The 15824-nt window shown below is 32.1% G+C and overlaps 2 protein-coding genes and 1 pseudogene across 2 annotated transcripts; 1 reads left to right on the forward strand and 2 right to left on the reverse strand.

The window, feature by feature from the left end:
• Positions 1 to 3235: 3235 nt before the first annotated feature.
• LOC100796872 (PXMP2/4 family protein 4) lies at positions 3236 to 6753 on the forward strand. The gene is made up of 4 exons (XM_003519919.4): positions 3236 to 3715; positions 5386 to 5617; positions 6170 to 6294; positions 6422 to 6753. Exons 1-4 carry the CDS (start codon positions 3359 to 3361, stop codon positions 6503 to 6505), a joined length of 798 nt encoding a protein of 265 aa, XP_003519967.1. The 5' UTR covers positions 3236 to 3358; the 3' UTR covers positions 6506 to 6753.
• A 1072-nt stretch (positions 6754 to 7825) lies between these two features.
• Positions 7826 to 9689, reverse strand: LOC100797403 (laccase-15-like; annotated as a pseudogene).
• A 2598-nt stretch (positions 9690 to 12287) lies between these two features.
• On the reverse strand, positions 12288 to 15338 carry LOC100778071 (uncharacterized oxidoreductase At4g09670). Its single transcript, XM_003518363.5, has 2 exons — positions 14700 to 15338; positions 12288 to 13122 (listed from the first exon to the last, which is right to left on the reverse strand). Exons 1-2 carry the CDS (start codon positions 15162 to 15164, stop codon positions 12502 to 12504), a joined length of 1086 nt encoding a protein of 361 aa, XP_003518411.1. The 5' UTR covers positions 15165 to 15338; the 3' UTR covers positions 12288 to 12501.
• Between the last annotated feature and the right edge of the window lie 486 nt (positions 15339 to 15824).

Below are 15824 nucleotides of genomic sequence, written 5' to 3' on the forward strand. Positions count from 1 at the left end.
ATATATAGAGATGATTTATGATATGATTATATTTTGCTTTTACTCAAAATTATTACTTTTGACTTGGAGTAAAGAGTAAAACATTTTTTAGGCTTAAATACAATTTTCTATTTATAAAATAGGGAGTTTTAATTTTTGTCCTTTAAAATTTTTTAGTTTGATTTTAATTTGTATAATTTTGTTAGTTTTTGTTGTCATGTAAAATTATTTACTGTAACACTATGATTTTCAGAATACATGATTAAGTGTTTGATTTAGGATACAAAAATAACTAAATTTAAATTTACGTTGTTTGATATAGTAACTAATAAAATAGAATGAATCTATATGTGTTTTGGTGTTAATATATAGTTGACCCCTTTAGGGTGGATTTGATTTTAGTGAGATAGAAGGAGATATTCTTAGGAAAAGGCTTAGGCAGACTAAACATAAAGTGAGGGATCTGATATGTCTGGTTAATTTGTGATGCTTCATGGTTTAGTTTTTTCTCATTGCAGTTTATTTTACCAGGGAACTCTTTTTGTTTTTTCTAACTGGTTTGTGATTGTAACTCTTTTTTTATTGCTTTTTCTGTTTTGTTTGGGTCTTCTATGGTACTTCTTGTATCAGTTGTGTTCTTTTCTTTGTCAATAAAAAAAGTTCTCTTTGCCTTGTTAAGAAAAAGAAAAACTTAATCGCAAAGTGAAAAAATAATTTATTGCCTAACTTAAGAAGAAGATTAAAGACGCTGAGAAAGAGAGTGAGCTTCATTTAATTTTCTTGTCATGCCGGCTGCTATGGCTTGATGAGGGGTTTGCATGTTCCAAGCCAATTAAAAGGATGTGAGGAAGAAGCTATAGTAGTCAAGTCCGTGAAAATAAAGAGTAAGAGGTTCCTGAGAGGAATGCCACATTCTATTTATACCATCCATGCCATTTTCTTGGTTTAGAGATTGGAACCAACAAAAGAGAACACAAAAGCTCTGTGGTGGAACCTTCTTCTTCAGATTCAGAAGAGTATCCTATAACCCCAGAAAACATTGCAAGCAACAAGGACAAGAAAAGCTGCCTAGAAGTTCTTATATGTGAAGAACAATCAGCCAAACAAGAATGTTCAACTTCTCAAGGCTATAGAGGAAAAAACTAATTTAACCTATTTTGGTTTAAATTTATTTTTAATCATTAAACTCATAACTTTTTATTTCGTTAATTATTTACTAAAAAATTATGTTTTTAGAAAAGTTTATAGACTAATTTGATTTATTGCATATGAATATACTCGTGAACCCGTACAAAATTTGACTTGGTGTAATACCACATTAGCAAAATACACATATGGTGGAGAGTTTTAAATGAATTTAGATTTGATGGTGACAGTAATAGTAGAAGTAATAGAGATCATGACAGTGATCATAATGGTGATGTTTGTTGTGGTGATGATTTTGTGGTAGTGTTCATATCAGTTGTGACGAAAATTGTCATAACCGTGATGATAAATTTAAAATATTTTAGGATGACATAAGTTAAATCTTTAAAATATTTGATTTTCAATTTGATAAATCTTTTAGAGATTTTATGATTAAATAAAATTTTAATTTTAATTTAAAATATTTTAATTTAATCTTTCACTTAAATCTAATGATTGTGATTAATCATTTTCATATCATACACTTTATATATATATATATATATATATATATATATATATATATATATATATATATATATATTAATTATGAGTTGAGTATTTTATTATTGATCCTATATATATCTATTTGGGTCACCATGACTTTTTTTAATCAGCCAAAAAATTATGTAAAAGATGTTACAAGGGATACCAAAATCCATCTACAAAGTAACCAAGAGCTTTACATGGTTAGTTTCCATTTACACTCTCAACTGACATAAATAACTACTAACCATCTAAACTCCATCCTGTTGAAACCAGTAGCTGCATATAAAATACACCTTCCTTCTCTCAACTTTAACACCCTCCAGACCAAGTACAACATCGATATCAGGCCCTTCCTTATTATAGTTAACATCGAAACCCTCTAATTATACCATCTAACCAACATACACTCTCTGTCATTTAAGTTTCCTTTTGTTCCGACCAAGACAACAGAATCCCTCTGCAGTGATTATAAGATAGCCTGATATTGGTAGAAAATATTCGTTAGCTTTTCCAAAGATTAATATTCATCTAAAAACTTGTTTGATTATCATTTTTGGATTTCCGATTCAAACTTAAAATTTTACTTAATTTACATATTATTCAATATCTTAAATTTAAATTAGAAACTAATATCAGATTGATTATACTTATAAAAAAATGAGCTTATAAAAGAAATTACACTTGTTCTTATCAATATTTCGGTCAAGCTGCCTAATGACATCGGAGAAGATCCAGAAGTAGATACCAAGTAGGGGGGGTATTTACAAGAATTTCGATACTTATGCCAATTCAAATCGGAAAGAATATAAGTTGAGATTAACTTATTTGAAATAATTCCGGGTGTGTGTTTGTAAAGGAAGATCGAAAGTCACTTATTTCCATTAAGGTATGATTTGACCTTTATCATATTTTAAAAGAGACGAGTTTAAATTTTTTAAATCCAACCTCATTCTTATAAGATTTTATTGAGTTTGGAAAATTTTGTGAGAAACCCATCTCACTTTATTTAGAATTTTAATTAATTATATAATTTTTGTTTAATTACATTTTTTGTTCCTCCTTGGATATCACAATAGTAATGTTTTAGTCTCCTAAATTTGAATTGCACCAATTGGACCCTTCAGTAAAGTTGACAAAATGAGTTTATCCTAGTAGACTCGCCTAATTAACCAGTTAATAGGATCAAGTTGATTTTCAAAATGGTGACCAGAATAAAAAAAAAATCTTTTTGACTTGACTTGCTTAGTTAAATGGATCAATTGGACCCAAGTATAACAATCCTAGAGCATCTACAAGATACTTCCCAAGTTTATTACTTATAAGTAAAAGATTTTATTTTAGTTTATTTAAATCTTTTTCATTTAATTTATATATGAAAATATTGGCGAAACATTTTTGCTAATCGATCCAACGGCTACACAAAGAAAAATAACATCATCTCATCATGCACCAAGGAAAATAACTACTATGCCTTATATTTATGGCAAAAAAAATTCATGGTGAATCCATACTAATAAAACGTGAGAATTTATTTGGATGAATTAAAAATATTATGAAATGAATTTTATTTTGGTACCCTTAATTGGTTTACAGTTAACAAGATATTGTCCTTGGCACCACGGCACCACCTTCGGATCTCTGCATACAAAATACCACAAACGCTTTTTCTCTTGAAACCAAATATGCCACTGCAAATGCGAACGCCATGAGCCTCCACATTCGTCACGTTCCACGCGCCACCATGGCCTCAAGACACATTCCCAAACGCTTCTTCCTCGCCACCCCGCTTCCGCATCTTCGACGCTTCCGCCTCACCAGAATGCATTTCCACCACAAAGCGCCACCGCACCAACGCGCTTCTCTCTCGCTACCGCGATTCTCCTCCTCTTCTTCATCTTCTTCATCATCGTCGTCATCTTCTTCTTCTTCTTCTTCTCCGTCTGGCAAGTCTCACAAGTTCGGGTTCGTGGGATGGTATATGCGCATGCTCCAAACTTATCCTCTCGTCACCAAGAGCGTAACGTCGTCGCTTGTTTTCGCCGCTGCTGACTTCACTTCCCAGGTAACAACGCCGTAACGGAAAAACTCTTCTCCTTCGTTCTTAACTTGTGTTTGTCAAGTGCTCAAATTTAAACGACCAGTTTTGGTGACCCTTTTGTTATCGCTGATATGCAACGCGTTTGAATAATTTAAGGACTGAATTGCATGTGAGATACATTGCTAAAAATCCAAAAGAATTTTTTTTTTTTTTTATAACGAGATTAGCTTTCTGTGAAAGGTGATATTGAGCTAATTTTATTTCCAAGTGTTTGCCATTAATGTTTATTCTTGTGACTAGTTTGGTTTTCTTGTTGGCATTATGTTGTTACTAGCAGGGTGTCTGCATTTTTTATTCTGAGATTGGATTTGTTGCATGCATATATACTGATGCATTTTTTTATTTTATTTTTTTTATCAATGTAATTGACGTGGAGGTTGAAATAGAATAGTGAAGTGGTTTTCAATTACAGTTAAACAGTGGAAAAATCTAAAAACTGTAAATCAAATGGAAACATCCTCCCTTTGTTATTGTTATAGATATAGATTATAGATATTAGTCAAAGAGATCTTTTTGATGAATTAATTATGAGAAAGGTAACGATTTTGTGATATCAACTTATCATGTATTGACCTCTTGCGGGGATGTTAGAGACTCAAGTTTGTTCTCAATTTACCTCCAGTCAAAAACTTTTGGTTGATTTTATATGAGATGATTACTTTGCATTCTACTTCGAATAACTCTGGTGGGATTTTCTTTTTCCTCTTTCATTGCTTGACCTTTTGTAGGTATTATATTTATTAGAAAATTTTCTGAGATTAATATGCTGCAGTTTTCTGATATTTTGGTCAAGTAAAAGGATTTCTTTTTTTTGTGTTTTGTAAAATTAAAAGTTTTATTCAATATTGTTCTTAGGATTTCAAGAAGCTTACTAGATCTTTTCAAATTTCCGTCATTCTAGCCTATCTTTCTGAAGATGACTTAAGGTTCTGTTTGGATAAACTTTTCTAATTATTACTAATTGCAGAATAAAATAAGAAGGTAACATGAATTGAAATTCTCTTATAAGTTACAATCAACTTATCCAAATCAACTAAGAAAGGAAACAGAGGAATAAAGGAAGGACATAATCTGAATAAAGCCACATGTTTGAATGATCTGCTGAAGGAAATGCTTAGACAAATTTGAAATAGATTAAATTTAGAAAAGGGTTTTCTACATTGTAAGATAACTTCAATTTGTTTTCATAAACTTGAGCTTCTTAAAAATAAAATTCAGTCTAGACCTCGTTTTAATAAGCCTTTGTTAAAAAATTTACACCTAGACTTGTACTTGTTGTCATTTTTAAATCTGCTTGGTGAAAGAGTACTAAGTAAGATAGCATTCACACTATATTCCTCCTCTCTTAATTCAATTTGCTGTTGGTCTAATGAATACTCATATTTGAGCTGGTAGCTACTGCTGTAATAATTTGTATAAATTGTATGAGTTAGGTGAAGGATGACTAAATTACTTCTCAACATATTTAATGAATTTTAATTTTATCAAACTACTTGTCTGTTTTAAATCATGCTCTAGGAGGAGCATACTCTATTTACTGAATTGGGTAAAAATGCTGTCATTATTTTTTTTATTACTTCTTTTGACTTTTAATGGGTCTTTGTCACTAACATACTGATTTACACATTTGTTAGATTATTACATTGCCCAGTTTTCCTGCTTCATATGATTTAATGAGGACGTCCCGAATGGCAATATATGGGTTGCTAATATTGGGGCCAGTACAGCATAAGTGGTTTAATTTTCTATCCAAAATTATACCGAAGACAGATGTGCTATCAACCTTGAAGAAAATTTTATTGGGGCAAGCTATATTTGGTCCTATCATCAATACTGTTTTCTTCTCTTATAATGGTGTTCTTCAAGGTGATTTTTATCTTCTTGAATGCTGACCTTGTCTTAAATCTTCAATTCCATAAGTTTATATGATACTTCACTGACATGTGTTTATGGGCTTCAATACACCCTCATAGTTTTTTCTAATATTCTTTTGCTAGTTACAGACTCAGGTGTAGGGAACTTGGGCTGTTTAACCATGGTTGTGATCTATACGCTGCCTTGCTATTTAACCCTCTACTGATTAACATGTGCATATTTGATTTATTTCCATGCATTAGTTGGCATTGTAACGTAAGCTATGCTTGTTAAAATCTGCTATGGCCATATTTGGCATTAGCTAATTTATAGAAATTCTCCCATTTAATTGTTCCAAAAAAAAATTTAATTTATGCAATGGCTAATTTTAACTAATGTGTGAAGCTTAATTCATTTTATCTTCGTATTTTCTTTTCCTATAAGTACTTACGAAGAAGTTTATAAAAGCAGGATCATATTTATGGAATAAGCATACAGTTTTTACCCTTATGTTTTACAAAAGTTATTGGTGATTCTGAATTAACATTTTGATGCGAATATCAGGTGAAGGTGTGCCTGAAGTCATTGCCAGATTGAAGAGAGATCTACTTCCTACACTATTAGGCGGTGCTATGTTTTGGCCTGTATGTGATTTTGTTACCTTCAGATTCGTTCCAGTCCAGTTACAGGTTTGTGACTGTGGATGAAATGTCTTTGTTAAGAACAATTTTCTGTCTTAATTTAATCAGCAGCTTCAACTCAGCAGTTATTTTGTTTAGTTGTCCTGATTTGAATATCTTTTTTCAATTTCTGCAGCCACTGCTGAATAGTGCCTGCGCCTATGCATGGACCATATATTTAACATACATGGCAAACCAACCGAGTGTGAGCAATACCTAGTGCGGCACATTCAAACAATTTTCCTTTGCTTAGCAAATTTGTTTGTTGGCAGAGATATCTGACCAGATACAAGAATCTTGCCATTTGCAAGTTTCTAAATTTCATTTCAATTTGTTGTTCAATTCTTTAATTCTTTACGTATAGCGCATACTTCATTTTCATAGTTTTCTCGTTAATTTGTAAGTAAATGAATTCTTTTCTTGATGATTAGAGGTAATCTTATATCAAATCATGTCATGTTTACGCCCTTAAATTACATAATTAGAGGATTCTACTTCGAGTTCTGGCATTTCTTTTTCTGGTAACAGAGAGAGAAAATGAAACGAAAAAGATGATGAAACTGAATTAATCCAGTGAAGACCAAAAATCAAACAAAAAAAAAAAACAAATGAAGAATCAAAATCGGTCAAATATTAATAGGCACATTAAAAACAAAAAGACCGTATAATTAAATATTTTAGTCATGATATTCATATACCCATATTTCTTTTTTAAGTAGTATAAAGTTGTCCATGTAACATTTTCCTTATAATAAAAGCCTAACAGTAACATATGCAAAACTTTATTCTATTAATTCTTCTAATACAGTTCCCAAAGCATGAGTTAAAACAACCGTGCCATGTGGCCATCTTATTAAAATTTTCTACAGAGGAATATTCTTCAACACGGGGACATATATGGAGGTGGTGGTAGGATTTTAGGGTGTGTTTGGTTTCCATTTTTATTTTATGTTTTCATTTTTTGAAAATTGTTTTTATTTTCAAAAGATTATAATTCTGAAAATATGTTTGGTTTGACTTCTTATTTTCTGTTTTTAGAAAATAAAAATATTGAAAATCTATGATATATTGATTTTTTGTATTTTTATATTAGCTTAAAATTATTGTTCGCATTTTCATTTTACTCAAAATGAGATCATTAATGAATTATATACATTAATATAGAACATGAAAATGCAAATGAATTTGCTTCAACAGTAAAGTGTTTTTCCCGTCATCATTTATAATAACTTTGTTAATTTTAATAATAACTATCTTACAAAATTTCATCAACAATCAATCAAAAATATTTTTTTAAAATTTTTAAAATAATTATTAAAAAAGTTAATAAATTTATCTCAATTCTCACATAACAATTTGTAATTACATGACACACTTTACATTGTTAATGCATAAATTATTTATTAAAATAAGAGTTTAATGGTCAGCTCTAAAATACTTTTATACTATCATATAATTACATCACAAATCATTATTCATATGACTTTTAAAGTAATTGTTATAAAAGTCAACAAACTTATTTATACATAATAGTTTGTGATTAGATGATTATTTAAATTTTTTTATATTAATTGGTAGTGTATAATCCTTTTTCTCAAATAAAAATAGCATTTAAAAGGAGAAATTTTCCCATGCCACATACCTGGGTTAGCAGCCCTATACTTTATGCTGGCCCAACCTTTCTTGGGCACCAGTATTGTATTCATAATGGGAGGATCAATGAGATTGTATGTCTTGTGGTCCTTGTGTATGTCAAAATTCCCAAACCCATATCCAACAGCAAAGAAACTAGTACCATGAAGATGCATGGGATGGTCTATCCCAGCAACCAAATTTTTCCATTGAAAAACAAGTTCCACTGTTGAACCATATTTAGTAAGAGCAACCTTGGTTTCTTCCTTTGGTATCTAAAGTTCTAGAGGCAAATACTCTGCATTAAAGTCAAATTTCAATGGAGGAAATTTAGGAAACCCCTTGTGATACACCCCTTTGATGTGGTAGTAATAGGCTTCTAGTATGTCAATGCTCTGGGGTCTTCAAAACTTATGTTGTTCATGCTAGAAGCTAAACGCGGTCCGTTCGGTCCTTCACAGGTTTGGTTTTCAGGGCATGGAAATGTGTTAATTGAAAGGGTGGTTACCTCATGAGTGGTTTGTAGGGACTTGATAAGGGTATGTTTCAGTTAAGCCCTTGATGCTAACATAGTAGTCAAAAGCTGCTTCTTTGTCGTTGTAATAAGGGAGATAAGGTAATGAAAGAGATTTGTTTGGAGCATGATTCTCATCATAGTGGATCCTAGCTGTGGTTGTGCCATTATTAAAGGAAACTCCAAATGCACTTGAATGCTCTTGCAGCCATGTAGTAGTCATTAGGCTCTTGGTTGGCATGCAATAATACATCAGCTGTTTGTCCTGGAGCTATGCATATGTAATCTCTTGTCAATGGCTTAGAGTAGCCACTATCAACACCAACAACTGTGAGATGGTGCTTTGAAACGGAGAAAAAGAGATTGAGATTCATTGCAGCATTGACCATGCGCAGAAGATAAGTCTTTCCTTGGTGTGCATTTAACTCAATGTTTCTGAAATTATAAAAAAAATAGTAATTGTGAAATGAAAATACACGTCTACAAAAGAAAACATAAAAGATTAGATTGAATACATATATAATTTCATTCTTGAAAGTGTTTATATGTATTGATTTTCTCTTTGAAGTTGTGTGAATAATTTAGTCCACAAATTTGTTAAGTACAAACTACTCCATTTCATTGAACTCGTTCATCAAATTTATCTAATTTCATGAAGGCAGAACTAATTTGTTATGATGTCACATTGAGACACTAGACATTAAACTTTCATGGACTAAATCAATACAGATTGTCACTTTTGGAACTAAATCGTAGATTTACTCCTAGTTTTTCTTTCCTTGAGCATAAACATATAATTATGGCATCATATGCTTGTGTTGATGAATGTAAAATAAAATATTGATGTCTACCTGATTTTGCAAGCATAAAGATCACCAGGTTGACCATTTATAGTGATAGCATCAGAATCATTTGGGGCTCCTCCAGTTCTGAGAAATTCCTCATAGACATCTCTGGCATCATTCTTCCACCATTCTCCTAAGTACACAAAATTAAATAAGCAAAGATAAATAAATATCTAAAAGGGTAAAGGAATAGTGTAAAGGATTTTCATACCTTATACAATGGGAACTTCTTCATCAGGTGTGGGAAAAGGGTAGAATTCACCCTTTCTTGGATAAATATAGATAGGTCCATGGACAGTGGCTCTTGCCCAGTCACTATGAGCATGCCATCGTATGGTTCCTTCCTCAATAAAAAAAATGAGGATCAGAACTGCCACTTTAAAAACATATGGACTTATATAGATTTTGACCAAAAATTAAGAGATTTAAAACACATTTTACCCTTGCTTTTTTTTTTTCTCACCAAATAACATCAAAGCTCGTATGGTTAAGAAATCAATACAAGTGCAAGGTGATGTCGTATTTTCCCTTGTTGTGAACATTGACAAATATCGTTTCGCCATAGTAGGCTCTAATAATTGGTCCTGGAAATTGTCCATTCACTGTCAATATGGGTTTTGAGCTGCAGAGTCTTCTATAATGAGCTTCTTTGACCTACACAATTTATCAAATTAGCTATTTAATTATTCTAACTATGAACCATGACCTAATATATAAATAATAGATAGCACTGCATGTACTTCAAGAGGAACTACTAAGCATGCAATCTCATGCAACAAGAATTGGGAAACAAACTAACATAAAACCAATTAAAAATTATGATGCAAAGGCAGATAGTGGTTTAGTATGTAACAGAACTCACAACAAAATGGTATTCCTTCAATCCATGGGAATTGATTCCAACTAAGGAAAAACAAATCAGAGTTAGAAGGAAGATAATTTTCTTGTCAAGCCACATTTTCATGAGAGAAAAATGTTCACTTTGCTACAATACTACTTCCAATTGTATCTGAGCATTCCTGTGGGAAATTTTATATCAGCATTCAGCTGAATGGAACAGATTTTAATAGAAAGTTATGTTGAGGAGGCTTAATCTTCGTCATTAAATATGATATGACTTCACTATCCTTAATCTTTGTCATTAAATATGATTTGAGTTCAGTGTGAATGGCTTAGCAGGATTAGAGAAAGTCCATGTTAGTTAGTACAACGAGGAAAATATTTGAGGAAGAAATTGAAGAGGGATATTTCAACGAATTATGTCAGTTTTTTGTATCTTATAGTCTTTAGAGTATATATTGCTTTATTGAGTGAAGTTGTTTTTAATGAAATTTTTGGAAAAATGATTGTAAGATAGAGGGTATATTTAATACTTATCACGCACGGATACACTGAAATGCCGTATTCTACACATACGCATGTTCAAGTTATATTCTTTATTAGAAAAAAAAAACTACTCTCATAAACAGAGATAGGGTATATTTAATACTTACCATTTATTGATAATTAACTGTTGATTAGTGTTATTGATATACATAACTTCACTACAACTACAAAAGAAGAAACATTTTCAGATGCTATTTACACTGTAAAAGTAATTACAATTTGGTTTAGCTTGAAAGTGGTGGACTACTAACCTACCAGAATTAAATTCTGAAAACTTTACAAGTACAATTAGACATTTTGATTTCTTTACTCAACCAATTCTTACCGTTTTGACATCAAATTTCATTTTATATCCAACAGCTTTCAACTTTATTTATATTCCAGTTTTACTACTTTTCAGATTAAATTAAAAAATAATCATGTTCCATGTTTCTATTTTTATAAAGTTACAGGCCCAGAGCATGTAAACCATCTTAATTACAAACTTCACCTTCAAATAAGGTATTGTTGCTTTAATTAATTTGCTCAATACAAACACAGCGCGTTGAATCTATTAATCAGGTGATAATTGTTGACAACTCTCTACTAACTAAGTTCTTGGTATTTATTGACAGTTAAAAAGATTTGTCAAAATCAAAGTAGTTCAACTAGGAAGGTAGATTTTTCTTATATAGGACAAAATTTAGCAAATGTGAGGCATTGCAGTTTAATAACGAAATGGAAAAGATCCTCAAGTATTACTATTAAAATCAATCTATAAGGAGTCAGTAATCCTTAGACTTTTGTTTATAAGAAAAATTACACTTACACTTAATATATCAGTTAAGCTACGTGGTTTGTTGAAAAAAAAATTACACTTACACTTAATATATCAGTTAAGCTACGTGGTTTGTTGAAAAAAATGTGCTATTTTTTTTAAATTATAATTTTAGTTTCCTTGTTAATATGTGATTTTGGTCCTTTATTTTTTTTTCTCGATTTTAGTTGGTACATTGTAAAACAATAACAATTTTGATACAATTCTCAATTTTTTATATACTGTAGTCTACATCTATCATATTCATTTAAAATACTATTAAAAAATAATTTAATTAATTAAAATGTAAAAAATAGAATAAATGCATATAAAATTAAAGATTTGATCAAAATTGTGAATTTTTAAAAATATAGAAACTAAAATTGTGAAAATAAACCAACATGATATAACATTGTTGTAATTGATAGATAATTTTATTCCTTAAACATATGATCATCAATTCGAGTACTTATCATGTCTATAGAAAAATATGTTAGGAAACATCAATTCCTTAAATGGATCTTAGTCTCTCTCGAGAAATTAATCTTTGACTTTTAGTTAAGAGATACCCTAATTAAAAAAAGGAAAAAATGAAATAAATGGACCAAAATCACATATTAAGAGTTAACTTATAAGCTATTTAAAGTAACTTTTAAAATTTAAGCTAACTTGTCAGCTAGTTCTATAAACTTAAGCTTACTTCTAAATTAGTTCTGCCAAATAGCCCAACTCAAAAGCTTATAAGCTAATAAAAAAAGTATAAACTAGCTAAAATGACTAGGCATTAGGCAAGCACTCCTATAATCACAAATGAAAACAGGTAAGGAAGTTGTTAGAACTATTTATTTGGTTCATTCCCCGTCACCATCCTTGAAGTACATAAAAATGTGCATTGTGTAAGAGTCTTCAGACCCTGCATTCCTCCTCTATGCACAGGTCAGCAATGACTGCTTAAAAATACAAATAAAATAGAAATGACTTTTGAGATGCACTAATGGAACAAAGACCTCAGTTCAACAAGCCACAGAAACAATACATACATCTCATTCCTGAATCTGAACAGGCTCAAAACCCCTCTCAATTGAAGCCTTCACAGCATCCAATACCAGTTGAGTTTTCCTACTAATTGTTGGCCACTTCTTCTCAGGTTTTGAGTTGTTGAATTTGATATCTGCCACCAAACGAGCAAACTCTGTTACCATAAGAGCCTCCTGAGGGATATCAGTTTTTATTATATGCTTGCTTGGCTGTGGGATCCACTTTGACACAAGGTCATCAAAGCCTGTTTCTGTAGCTGCATAAAACGATGCTTCCTTCTCTTCATAAGGGATAATGAAGTCATGAACATGTAGTGTTCCTTTTGTCCCAACAGCAGTTATATCCATTGTCAAGTTGGTCAAGAAGGAGCAGTGGAAGGTTGCTACTTTCCCATCTTCCCAGTGTAAAGAAGCCCCACAAGACAATATCACCCCAGCTTTATTAAGCTCAGGATTGCGTGAGGCTATTACAGTTTTAGGGAGTTCATAGTTGGCAGCCCAGAGTATTGCTCTAAGACAATACCACCCTTCATCGCCAAGAGAGCCAAGTGCATCAAGATCTGGCTTCACACGAATGTCATTCTCAAGGAAATCGGCATCAGCAGCAAATGTAAAATGAGTGTGAATCTGTGCAATTCAAAAAGAAATGATTTATCAATGTAGAACATGAATGGATAATACATCATACCCCCTCCCCAACATTCTAACATGGCCAACAGTCTAAGCCTCCAAGGAATGTCTTTTAACTTGTCTTTTCATTCAATAGCTACTTATTTAAAGTCCAAAGTCCAAACAATATGCATTATTACATGGCATGCATCAGTAAAAATGTGGAGAACAAAGGAAGCAAATCTGATTTATTTAGATAGATGCATAAGTAAAACAAAACAAATAAAATATGCAACAACAACAACAACAAAAGCCATATCCCACCAAGTAAGATAAGTATCAAATATGCAAATTAAAAATAAATTGAAAATGATTAATTGACACATATTTCTATTGCTTTGATTTTTATACTTATTGAGAACCTTTTATGGTTGCTAGAGACAATTTGTAAGTAGCTCTATGTTATTGACGACTAATTTTGAATCTGGATTAAATTTAATACACAAAGTTTCATACCCAGCACAGTAACAATACAGTTTATTAATACGTTCAACTGAACAATTTATTATTTCCTTGAGAATGAACCTAACTTTGCATCTTGTACTTAGGGAAAAGATATCAGGGCCCAAAAGACCGTGTGATTTCAACAAATATGGCAATGATGATGTACCATTTGAATACTGAATAGGCAAGCAACTGCATGATTCAACATCAGATAAATGACAGCTAAAAAACGAAGCCGCACTTAGAAGACCGTGAGAAGATACAAAGCTCTACTTGTGCCTTTGATTATATTTCAAAAGCTACACTACCTTGATCACTTTCAACAAGTAAAGCAGAAAAACTCAAGATGAGATTTAATTAATGGAATCGAAACTAAGCCAAAACTTACAAGCATTGTGAAAAGGCAAGCCAAAAATCTAATCACTGTTACTTAAAAGGGTTTCAATATTCAAATACTAAGATAATACAAATATGAAAATTAAACATTGCATCTGAAGCCAAATCATCGATGAAGTGCCATCTTTCTCATATTTTTTAAAGATCAACTCTCCCAAGAGCTAGAGGTGTAAACTTATGAATGCCTTATATCTAACCCATTCCCTAACATAAATGTCCATTTGGCTGGAGATGGACAATGCATAAACCCACTTTATCTGGTCCTGAAATTCAACTTTTCCATAGGAGGGCATAACGATCTAAAAACGCTGAAAAACTATGCCTAGAATAAGCAAAATTGAATTAAAAAATGGTGTATACAGTCATTTTGGCTCCTCAATTAAGTCAATTTGTACTGCAGTGTCACATTGGTATCTGAATTAAAGGTTTTTTTTTATATATAAAAAAAAGGTCCTTAAAAGTGTAAATCGACAATCAAATTAGTCCAAAATTCAAAAAATCATGCAACAAAAGTGAGAACAAGAACGTATGTTTAGGAACTAAAATGACAATAAGAAATTAAATTTAAGGACTTATTTAACATTCCTAGGACTTATTCAACATTTTCTTACTTTGGGAGATACAAGGTCGGTTCATTTAAAAAAAAAAAAAAGGAAAGAAAGGTAGTTAAAAACTAACAAAGAAAGGGTTGATACCGATCTGAGTTGGCCGAAACGGTTAGAATCGGAGAGGAAGTCCCTCATTTTGGCGGTGCGGGGGTGGTGCATCCACATCGTACCGTCCATGAGCTGCACCCCATTGGATTCGCACGCCTCGACGATCTCGTCGAACTCCGCCGCGTGGAGCGCGACGGGCTTCTCGAGCAAGACGTGCTTCTTCTTCTGCGCGGCGAGCACGGCCCAGCGCACGTGGAGGCTAGTGGGGAGCGGTACGTACACGGCGTCGACGTCGGGATCGTCGAGGACCGCCTCGTAGGAGCCGTGCACCTTGGCGGCGGCGGGGAAGCCGTTGGCGGCGGCGAAGGCACGCGCCTTGTCGAGGGAGCGGCTGCCGACGGCGTAAAGGGCGGCGTTGGGGGCGAGGGAGATGGCGCGCGAGACCTTGCGCGCGATGTCGGCGCAGCCGATGACGCCGAAACGGATTGTGGGAGTTTCAGCCATTGAGAGTTTCTGGTGTGAGTCTAGTGACGTGGCATGTGTGGGATAACTTGGAAATGGAAGAGGATATTCTCGGGTTAAAACTTTAAAACTTTATTTTATTGAAGGCAAAATTAGACCCGCCTCTCTTAATTAATGTTTGGCTTAGTTGTACAATTCATTAATTAATTATTATTAAAATCCTAATTGAAACTCTTAATTACTAACAAGTTAAATCATGTTCTTGATTTAAAACACTATATATCACACTCTTTTTATCACTTTTATTGTTTGACAGAAGATGTTTTTACATCAAATATGAGTATAATCAATGTAAATTAAAATTGACATTTTTGTTAAGATTTGGATTTGTATAATATTTCTTTTTACATGGATGTATTGATAATTAATATACAAATATTTTGTTTTACATTTGTTATATTAATCATCGATGCAAAAATATTTATTTATAAAACTTTCATCAATTAAACTAACAAGATAACAAAAGTGTACGTTGATTAAAAATTTTAATAATTAAGGAAACTTTCATCAGTGTGTGTTGATGAGTTATTGGTCAAATCAATTAAAAACCAAACCAAACTATTTTAATAAGTTTGTTTCTTAAATCAAAATTGACAAACTATATTTGTCAATTCGGTTTGGAACCAAAATGTTTTTAAGGAA

The sequence above is a fragment of the Glycine max genome, chromosome 2 (assembly GCF_000004515.6).
Source record: "Glycine max cultivar Williams 82 chromosome 2, Glycine_max_v4.0, whole genome shotgun sequence".
NCBI lineage: Eukaryota > Viridiplantae > Streptophyta > Magnoliopsida > Fabales > Fabaceae > Glycine > Glycine max.

Bases quoted from the DNA above. Each gene is read 5' to 3' on its own strand.
- LOC100778071 (XM_003518363.5), bottom strand. From the start codon at position 15,164: ATGGCTGAAACTCCCACAATCCGTTTCGGCGTCATCGGCTGCGCCGAC. The intron at 13,123-14,699 runs GTATCAACCCTT...TGAATTGCACAG, and splicing joins GTTTCGGCCAACTCAGATCG to ATTCACACTCATTTTACATT.
- LOC100796872 (XM_003519919.4), top strand. From the start codon at position 3,359: ATGAGCCTCCACATTCGTCACGTTCCACGCGCCACCATGGCCTCAAGA. The intron at 3,716-5,385 runs GTAACAACGCCG...CACATTTGTTAG, and splicing joins CTGCTGACTTCACTTCCCAG to ATTATTACATTGCCCAGTTT. The intron at 6,295-6,421 runs GTTTGTGACTGT...CAATTTCTGCAG, and splicing joins TCGTTCCAGTCCAGTTACAG to CCACTGCTGAATAGTGCCTG.